Source organism: Sinocyclocheilus rhinocerous, unplaced genomic scaffold, assembly GCF_001515625.1.
Source record: "Sinocyclocheilus rhinocerous isolate Xijiao unplaced genomic scaffold, SAMN03320098_v1.1 scaffold482, whole genome shotgun sequence".
NCBI classification, from domain to species: domain Eukaryota; kingdom Metazoa; phylum Chordata; class Actinopteri; order Cypriniformes; family Cyprinidae; genus Sinocyclocheilus; species Sinocyclocheilus rhinocerous.
The window spans coordinates 238,394-249,652 of record NW_015638939.1 but is presented as its reverse complement, the minus strand read 5'-3'; the positions used below and the strand labels follow the sequence as shown (position 1 = coordinate 249,652).

General features: G+C 37.1%; 1 protein-coding gene across 1 annotated transcript in view; it reads right to left on the bottom strand.

The window, feature by feature from the left end:
* LOC107750167 (protein shisa-6 homolog) overlaps nt 1-11,259 on the bottom strand; it is a 37,570-nt gene that overhangs the window by 5,871 nt on the left and 20,440 nt on the right. Inside the window, exon 4 of the mRNA XM_016565432.1 lies at nt 3,258-3,350. Within this exon, the coding sequence (XP_016420918.1) occupies nt 3,258-3,350 (93 nt within the window). The remainder of the gene's footprint in view (nt 1-3,257; nt 3,351-11,259) is intronic.

Below are 11,259 nucleotides of genomic sequence, written 5' to 3'. Positions count from 1 at the left end.
TATATATATATAATTAAAAATGTCAAAACAACAAAATTACTAAAACTTCAACTAAAATTAAATGCAAACTATAATAGTATCTCAATGATACTATTATCATTGAAAAAAACACATATATGCCCATTTACTGCTTTAATGCAAAATAAACAATGTCTAAATAGATGTTTGGCAACTGGTTAACATTAATTTAATGATAACCAGCTCAAAAGTAAAGTTGTTTCATAGCAAGTTATTAACATTTTAATGAACTATTTCAAAGACAAACTTTAAAAATCATTCACACCAAGAGCAGAATGATGCATTAATAAAGTAAAGCGGCTCGGTTTTTGATTTCACGTCGACTTGAACATGCTCTGAGCTCAAATCAGCGGAGAGTTTGAGGAGCAGATCGAGCGGGCAGCTCCGTCTCCTCTGAAGAGAATCTGTAAAGAAATTCAATCAGGTGGAATTAAACAGGGTGAAGATTAAGGCCAATTTGCATGAACTGCAGGGCTTCAGAGCCAAGTTGAATAAGCAAAAAATACTTAAGCAACTTATTAAACTCTTTCACCTTGAGGAAGCGCTGCGCGTGGGGGTATTAACTTCATCCTCTTTTACAGTCAAATCTGAATCACGTGCCGCAAATCTGCCAGCAGCGTCACACAATTAGCTCAATCAATATATGATTCAACACACTGACATCCTTTATTAGCCGAGGAAACCAAAGTGGTTATTTTGCATTAAAACAATAACGTGTGATGTCATCGGCACTCGTGCTGATGTCACCGATATTCCTCAGCCGGTCATTAATCTAAATGTTATTGCTCGTGAATGTGGAAGCAGGTGGATTATGTTGTTGTAGTGTTAACAATCGGCCCGTGGCGCGCTGATTACGCCACATTATGTGGGCCACGCTGATTCACTCAGGAGAGACAATGAGGAGCGGAGAAGAGGCCACAGACGCTTGGCAGCTGCTTTCTTTCTGACAGGCTGTCTGTCTGTTAATTAGCTTTAGGAAACGTCATTATTGCGCTGTCAACAGCTCAGTCTCCCTTTAGGACACGCGCTCGGCAAACGAAACACGCCTAAAAGACATTCGGGGGCTTTTATTCGTGTACTTCTTTTTGGTGGTGAGTGATTGAAAAGGGAACATCCTTAAGGTCTTTGTCCGAAATTTTCGTCCGATATTATCACGTTAAAAAATAAATACAACCTCACGTAGTGTCAATCGCTGACGTAGTGTCAATTGCTGCGGCGCCTGGGGAGCATTTGGGGGTTCGGTGCCTTGCTCAAGGGCACCTCGGTCGTGGTATTGAAGGTGGAAGAGAGCGCTGTACATTCACTCCCCCTTACCTACAATCCCTGCCGGTACGAGACTCGAACCCGCAACCTTGGGTTATGAGTCCGACTCTCTAACCATTAGGTCACAACTTCCCCTCACACACACACTGAACCCCCAACTGCTCCCTCTTACTCCCAAATATTGACATTTTTTTAACGTTTTATGCGACGTGCAGCAAGTGTATGTTATCTTATGTCCCGCCGGTTCATATGTACGCATTTAACCTCTGAACCACACAGCAGATTCGTTCTGAATGAATCTCTTCCCAAATCGTCCCTCCCTAACATTTTCGTCTCGTTTTTATTCGTTGACGAAAATGTCAATATATTTTCGTCATAGTTTTTGTCATTCAAAAAGAGTTTTAGTTCGTTATCGTCAGTGAAAAAAATGTCGCTGACAAACATTATGACGAAAATTATTCGTCAATGAAATTAACACTGCTTTAGGCCGTCACAAAAAAATTTGGATCGTGTTCGATTTTCTGCGTTTTTCACATCCGTACATTTTGAGAGGTGTTTTGATGCAAGGTCAAAACACAATTATTTGTGCAAGGTTTGGATGACGAATACGAAAACGTATATGAACATTTCGGACTCCGTGTGCAAGGACCTTTAATATTAATATAACACTTTCATCATATACTGAGCATTGAAAATTGTGCTTAAATATCACCAAACAGTGTAGTTTTTGTACAATAAAACTACAGCTACAATTTTAAATAGTTAAATTTTATTTCAGCTTTATTTAAAGTAACTTTTTGTAACTTTTGGAAAAAAATAAAAAATAAATAAACTATAAAAACCTGAACTTAAGTACAATTTAGAAATGTTCTTTGGCTGAAATAATTACTAAAATAAATAAGTACTACTTAATAAGTATTAAGATGACAAACTAAAACTGAAATAAAAATAAATTAAAGCTAAATAGAAATATTACAAACTAATGAAATATAATTGTTTTAAAACTAAATTAAAAGTAAAATAAAAAACCGAAAATATAAAAATAAACATTAACTCAGTATAATAGTAAAATTACTAAAACTACAGATGCAATTTTAAAAATATTTATATTTTATTTTAGCTTCACTTCAAGTAAACTTTTGTAAACTTTTGTTCAAAAAATAAATAAACAAACAAAACAAACACTTGGAATTAAACAAAAATTAGACATGTTCTTTGGAAACTAACTGAAATAATTTTAAGTTAAAGTACTAAAATGACTAAAACTAAAAAAAAATAAGTTAAAGCTAAATAGAAATACAAAAATAATAAAATAGCATTTAATAAAAATAAAATAAATCTAAAAGAAAAAAATAATGAAAATATAAAAATAAAAGATAATTAAAAAGAAAATAGTATATAAATAATATTTAAAAATACCCCTGTAATCAACAGGATGTAGTGATAAAGTGGCCCTAAAAATATTTGGGCACTTTTGGGCATTTAAGTCTAATTTAAATATATCTGAAATTCACTTATTTCACTTTAACTTATTTTGTTACTAAACCGTAGTTCATCACATTAACAATAAGCATGTTTCATGAAGTGTGACAACCAAAAAGCATCCAAAACTTTTTGTCTCCATTTTAAACAATAAAAACCATTTTGAAAATGCATTGAAACCCTACTATTCAAAAGTTTAGAACAATTAAGATTTATTTTTGTTTTTAAGTCTCTTTTGCTTACTAAGGCTACATTTATTTGATCAAAAATATAGTAAAAACAGTAAAATTGTGAAATGGTATTACAATTTAAAGTGTTTTCTATGTGAATATATGTTAAAATGTAATGTACAGCTGTGATCAAAGCTGAATTTTCAGCATCATTACTCCAGTCTTCAGTGTCCCATGATCCTTCAGAAATCATTCTAATATGCTGATTTGCTGCTCAAGAAACCTTTCTGATCATTATCAGTTTTTTTGCTGTTGTGTGATTACCTTTCAGATGGCCCCTGCCGAGCGTCACAAAGCCGGAGGAGATGAAGTTGTGCATGTCTTGACCACTGCGGAAGTTTTCTTTCCCATAATGCCCTGCAAAGACAGACACAGCAAGTGTTATTAATGAAAACATTCCTTTATCCTTTCGCTGGCAGATTAGAGTCAACAGTTTGTTCAGAGGCAATTTTTGATCTCTTTTTATCACTCCAGAAATCAGAATCTTTTTATCAATAAATCAGTGTTTTATCTATCATGTTTTTAGGAATAAAACGCAATATAAATCAGGCAGATGGGAGAAGGGTTTGAATGTTTTGGACTTGGAGTTTTGTGTATTACTTTATTTAATTTCCTGTCAGACGCCCTGTTTCATTGTATAACAGTTGCAATATATTTTACAAGTCAGCAAAAAAACTCAATAGAAAGACGTGAAGTATAAATTAATGATATATGAACAAACACCTCTGTAAAAACCCTCAGAATATACAGTGGGTACGGAAAGTATTCAGACCCCCTTACATTTTTCACTCTTTGTTATATTGCAGCCATTTGCTAAAATCATTTGTTAATTTTTTTTCCTCATTAATGTACACATAGCACCCCATATTGACAGAAAAACACAGAATTGTTGACATTTTTGCAGATTTATTAAAAAAGAAAAACTGAAATATCACATGGTCTTAAGTATTCAGACCCTTTGCTGTGACACTCATATATTTAACTCAGGTGCTGTCCATTTGTTCTGATCATCCTTGAGATGGTTCTACACCTTCATTTGAGTCCAGCTGTGTTTGATTATACTGATTGGACTTGATTAGGAAAGCCACACACCTGTCTATATAAGACCTTACAGCTCACAGTGCATGTCAGAGCAAATGAGAATCATGAGGTCAAAGGAATTGCCTGAAGAGCTCAGAGACAGAATTGTGGCAAGGCACAGATCTGGCCAAGGTTACAAAAAACTTTCTGCTGCACTTAAGGTTCCTAAGAGCACGGTGGCCTCCATAATCCTTAAATGGAAGACGTTTGGGACGGCCAGAACCCTTCCTAGAGCTGGCCGTCTGGCCAAACTGAGCTATCGGGGGAGAAGAGCCTTGGTGAGAGAGGTAAAGAAGAACCCAAAGATCACTGTGGCTGAGCTCCAGAGATGCAGTCGGGAGATGGGAGAAAGTTGTAGAAAGTCAACCATCACTGCAGCCCTCCACCAGTCGGGGCTTTATGGCAGAGTGGCCCGACGGAAGCCTCTCCTCAGTGCAAGACACATGAAAGCCTGCATGGAGTTTGCTAAAAAACACCTGAAGGACTCCAAGATGGTGAGAAATAAGATTCTCTGGTCTGATGAGACCAAGATAGAACTTTTTGGCCTTAATTCTAAGCGGTATGTGTGGAGAAAACCAGGCACCTGTCCAATACAGTCCCAACAGTGAAGCATGGTGGTGGCAGCATCATGCTGTGGGGGTGTTTTTCAGCTGCAGGGACAGGACGACTGGTTGCAATCGAGGGAAAGATGAATGCTGCCAAGTACAGGGATATCCTGGACGAAAACCTTCTCCAGAGTGTTCAGGACCTCAGACTGGGCCGAAGGTTTACCTTCCAACAAGACAATGACCCTAAGCACACAGCTAAAATAACGAAGGAGTGGCTTCACAACGACTCTGTGACTGTTCTTGAATGGCCCAGCCAGAGCCCTGACTTAAACCCAATTGAGCATCTCTGGAGAGACCTAAAAATGGCTGTCCACCAACGTTTACCATCCAACCTGACAGAACTGGAGAGGATCTGCAAGGAGGAATGGCGGAGGATCCCCAAATCCAGGTGTGAAAAACTTGTTGGATCTTTCCCAAAAAGACTCATGGCTGTATTAGCTCAAAAGGGTGCTTCTACTAAATACTGGGCAAAGGGTCTGAATACTTAGGACCGTGTGATATTTCAGTTTTTCTTTTTTAATAAATCTGCAAAAATGTCAACAATTCTGTGTTTTTCTGTCAATATGGGGTGCTGTGTGTACATTAAAGAGGAAAAAAAATTAACTTAAATGATTTTAGCAAACGGCTGCAATATAACAAAGAGTGAAAAATTTAAGGGGGTCTGAATACTTTCTGTACCCACTGTAGATTGGTGTATGTAAGTGCTGCTAAAATGGAGATTTTTGACACACTGCAGGAGAAAAAATCATTTTGAGAAATCATCCTTTATTGTAATTGAAATCAACAGACTGCAATAAAACAAATGCTTGAATATTTTATTTCAATTAGTGCGTTTTCTTCCCACTAGCCTTGAAATCATTTAAAAAAAAAAAATCCTATAAACAAAATACTATTTTTTTTAATGTTTTTAAAATAAGTATCTTCTGCTCACCAAGGCTGCATTTATCTGATCAAAAATACAGTAAAAACAGTCAAATTGTGAAATATCATAACTATTTAAAATACCGGTTTTCTATTTGAATATATTTAAAATTTTAATTTATTACGGTGATGCAAAGCTGAATTTTCAGCAGCCGTTTGAATTGAAGTATACATAAGCAATACACTTAAATGAGTATTTTGAATGTTTCATTTCCATTAGCCTACAACAGGTCAAGTTACAGAAGCAACATTTCCAAATTGACCAGTGTATAAATAACCATTGATTTTGCCTGTAGTGTCTTGCCTTAACTACCCTTTATACCCCACATCCATCACATCAGGGCCTTGATTTCAGGCGGTTACGGAGAAGTCATCTCAGCCAGTGAGCGATAAAAGGCGCTCAGAGACGGAGGTCAAGACAAGGTGCTGCATTAAGTATTAATGGGGCAGAGGTTCTGCTCATGGACTCGAGAGGTTTTAGAGGTTACTACAACACACTCTCAACACACACATACACATACACACACTCATCTCATATTCGAGCCCTGCTGGGTTAGAGGACACCGGGAAACTTCACCGTCTTCCTCTGGCCGTCTAATTGGACAGTAATGGTGTCCCTGACCAGAGCTGCTGACCTCAAGGTCATGAGACGGGAGGGTTCAGAGGTTTATGTGTGTCACTCTCATCTAGTGTTCATTTTGTCAGCTATTTTTAACTTAAGTCTTAGTCCTGTGTCAAATGCACTTTTTTTAGTTTTTTAGCATATTTATTCTAGTTTTAATAAATGAAAACTTAGTCACATTTTCATCATGCTGTATAATGGTTAAAAAAGATAAAAATGAATATATTTCTCAAAATTACAATCACAATGATTGTTGTCATTTGATACATTTATTCTTACATTTCATTAGAAGTATTGCACTTTCACCAATAAACATAAATCAATAGAATGTGGACTCGTACACATAGCTCTGATTGGGGGATTTGAACGTTTGATATCTGGCAACCGCAAACATGAACGCTCGCATAGTAGAGGTGTGTACCAAAGTTATTTTCGTAAACGAAAACTAAAACGAAAACGATTGATGAAAACTTTTGTAAACTGAAATAAAATAAAAATGACAAAATAATTGAAAAACTAAAACGGAACCAACAACAGTTATTGAAAAACTAACTGAAATAAAATAATAATTATCAAAAATAAATAATCGTTTTCGTAATCATTACGTTCTCACCCCTTGGCGGAAAAATATATGAGCTGTGTGGCGCCGGTGTTCTGACGATCGCAGATTTTGCTACCTCCCATTAAAACAGATGGTAGAATAATTCGATAGCGAAAAGTGCTACCTATCAGATTTTGCTTCCAGCATGATATTAATAAGGTGCGAGGCTTTATTAAGATGTACACCTACCCCAACCCTAAACCTACCCTTACAGTAGGACAAATACAGTGTTGGTAGCATAATCTGATAGGTAGCATTATTTGAGTCTTTCTTTGGCCTGCGCTCTGGAAGTGATCTGTTAATTCTGCTAAACTTTAAAACTGAAACTAAACTATATAATCCAAATAAAAAAAAAGTGTTCACAAAATAAACAATGAAACTAAACTGAATTGTATAGCAAATTTGAAAATGATATTAAAATAAAACTAATTTAAAAATTCTAAACTATAATAACCTTGGTGTGTACAGCAGTTGTAACGAATCAGTCCACTGTAGGCGAGTGTAGTGAGAACCCAAGTGCAGTTTTATTCAAAACAAGGTGAAATCCAAAATCCAAACATAATCCAAACAAGATACACAGACTTGACATGAACAGACTTGACGAGGCATGAACAGACTTGACTTGACATGAACAGACTTGACACACCGACAGCGGGTTACAACTTCAATACACTACGAAGACTATGGGAACATGATGGCTACTTATAGCAAACAAGAGGGTCACAAGACAAGAACAAACCAATGGGAAACAAGACACATGACTAAGACAACCAATCAGAACATGACACAATGAACAAGAGAAACAATGGCATGAATACATGAGGGCAAGGGAAGCATGACACAAACAGAGTGAAACAATTACAAAATAAAAGACATGGAAAACATGGTCACATGACATGAACAAACCAATGGGAAACAAGACACATGACTAAGACAACCAATCAGAACATGACACAATGAACAAGAGAAACAATGGCATGAATACATGAGGGCAAGGGAAGCATGACACAAACAGGGACCATGATTAAACTCCAAAATAAAAGACATGAAAACATGAACAAGAAACACAACCCAAAACACCACATTACAGCAGTCTGTAATATTCTGTCTCATTTTTTGACCAATAAATAAATAAATAAATAAATAAGATTTTGGTAAAGTTTTAATTTTTTAAATACATCTTTTATCCTCAATGATATTGCATGTTGATATAGTCGCAGTTATCGCTTAATGACCTTTAGTCAAGGGAAAAAAAGCGCGTCGAAGAACATTTTTTGTCATAGATTTTGTTAATGAAATTAACACTACTCTCATCTTATTTAGATCACTTGTCAATCTTTTATACAGCTGAAGTGAAGTGAACCCTATAAAGCCTACTGTATCATATTTGATACACAGATTTCTAAGGTCTCTAAATTATATGATCAAAGCTTTGGTGAAAAACAATCTACTACATGCCTTCTGTCATCTAATTGATAGTTCATACTTTTTAGCAAGTAAAAGGCCTTTTATTATAATTGTAAAAATTATACTTCAGGTTGTGTCTTTTTGCTGTGAAACCTTTACTCATTTTTATAAAGTAAATATAAGAATAGTTTGTATATTGTTAGTAATATTTCAAGATGGACACTTACCGGACTGAAGCAACTTAGCATTTACTTGACTATCCATTCATCATTTTTTTTAGAAAAATCATGTTGGAATGTGAATATCAAATATGATATATCAGGCTTTTGAGGAAGGTTTGTTTGTTTATCTCTCAAACATCATTGCACTGCATTGCATTATATGTTTTGAAACTACAGAGCTTTGATCATAAATCTCAGCATTTATCATCTTACTAAGACCTATTATTGGGAGATATACAGTGATGACTGATATTTATATAATTTTATGTAGGTAGTTTCTGTTATGATGATCTCATTGATTTACATTACAAGCTTTAAGAATTGCATCTTATTTTTGGCCAGATAAATATCAGCATCTGCATCAAATTGCATATTTTGCTCAGTTTGAGCCTCTGAATAAAACTGAGGTGTTTATTACTTCATATATTCTCCTATATGTGCCATAAAAGCCTGATGTATCAAATATATTACTCAAGATAAAACACATATGCTAACTTTCACATTTGTCTTTTGTCTAAAGGTTTAATAAACTGTTCCAATTTCTATTTTATATGTCAAGCTTTACAGGGTCAATGTTATGATACTTTGCCATTTTCCAGTTTTAGTGAGTTTAAATAGATGAATAACTGATTCAAATGAACCACTTGAATGAACCAATTCACTAAAATGAATCAGACTTCTCAAAGCAAGTGAAAAGTGCTTCATATAACTGGAAAGTCACTCTGGAAAGTGCTTTCCAGAGGAAAATCTAAAGAAACACGCACAGACATGCTATTGCTCCATAAATCAATTGCATGCTGTGTAATTGTGTTGAGACATTTCTTGGTGAAGTTTTGAGGTGGAACAGAGATTACGGTCAATACTAACAGCAAACGAGAGAGAGAAATATACAGACAGAGAGAGAGAGAGATTCAGTCTCAAGAGGTGTCAAAAATGCCCTATTTTCAGGCGGTCTCTCATTTTGAGCCCTATATTCCCATTTTGTGTTATTTTTGTCACACAAAAATATGCAGTGCTTTTTATATGGTAGCCACCATATGCTTCATGAAACATTAGCACCTTTGTTTCAGTATTATAATAATGTCCATGATTTTATCTCCAAAAAATCGCTAGCAGAACTCAAAAATGGATACAAATACACTGATAGTTCTCAGATTTCGACTGCAGATTTTGGTTTAAGCATGCTAGATATTTCATTCAGATATAAGGAATCACAGGTCAGTGTGGACAATTAGTTCCCAAGTGTCCCTTTCTGTATGAAATCAAAGACACGGGTGTCAAGATGACCTGGGAACAGTCGAACCAGAGATCAGATTGCATTAGGAAAACCATAATGAGAATAGCAGATGGGACCATTTGCCATCTTCATTTCTCTTTCTCTCTCTTTATATTTTCCTCACAGTGGCTGATCTGTTCATCAGATCAGATTTTGGTACATTGCTGCATGATGAAAGTTAATATTTAATAACTATCTTTTATTAAAACATGACCTCGTTGAACCGTATTGTCTAATCAAACTGAGTAAAACTGAACGGACATGCATGCTAATGTTTAATCTGAGAGATCTGCTTCATTTTAGCTCCTGATTGCGCATCAAATCTTCATGTCCTGGTTTAAAGAGCCTGAAGCAAGGTTAAAGAGGCCATCTAATTTTCTAATCTGGTTTCCTTTAATAAAGCCAGCATCAAAACATCATAATTTAGTATTTCATGACCATTTTCCAACAGACTTTTTTTTCTTGCTACTGTACCTTTAAAGGAATAGTTCACCCAAAAATGATGAAAAAATTTGCTGAATACTTTGAGTGTAAACTAAACAAGCCAATGCACATTGGCATGCGATGATTGCATCCAGCTGGCGCTGATCGCAGCATGAGTATAACTAGGCAGCAAGTGCAACGCATACTCAGGTTTTCGCTGAGGAGCCGAACCGGTGACCCGGCCGCTCAGTGGTGGTACAGCAGCTGTGGTGACGGGACGTGACGTCTCCGTTCCCTCCTTCAGGGAACGAGGGTTACATACGTAACCGAGACGTTCCCTTTCAGTCGGTCACTCTCGACATCACGACGGTAATGACCGACAAATTGGGATCCCTACCAAAACGGCATGGATGCTGACCCTTCCAGTGTCCTGTGCGAGCCTCCTGCCCCCTTTTCGGCTTAGACCGGGGCTCGCAACAAGAAGGCCAGTCACTGTTGTCGTAGCAATACCCACTTAGTGAGATTGGATAACACTGGGAAAACATACCCGTACCACTTGGAACAGGAACGCTGCGGAAGCCCCATCCTTCCCGAAGGAGGTTTCGGAAGCACTTACACATATGAACAACCGTTTAGGCGCATATGGAAGATTAGAGGTGATTATAACCCTCTTGGAAATGGCAGAAGTCTGCCGGGGAAACACGGGCTCTGAGGCTATACAGTGTACTTTACACATATGGGATCCACTTAGGTCTCTACATATGGAACCCTACCGGTTCTCACAGATTCATCAAGTGAGGGCCTGGCGCCCTGGAGCTCGTAACCTGAGCGGGCAGGGCACACCCTGTGCCTGTTAAGCCAGTGTGATGGCATCCACTATTCAGTGGGCCATCCTCTGCTTAGAGACGGCATTCCCCTTCTGCTGGCCTCCGTAACAGACAAAGAGCTGATCTGAGGTCCTGAAGCTTTGTGTCCGGTCTACGTACCATCTCAAGGCTCGGACGGGACAAAACAAAGCTAGGGCTGGGTATGCCTCCTCCGGGGGCAACACTTGCAGGTTCACTACCTGATCCCTGAAGGGGGTAGTAGGAACCTTGGGCACGTAGC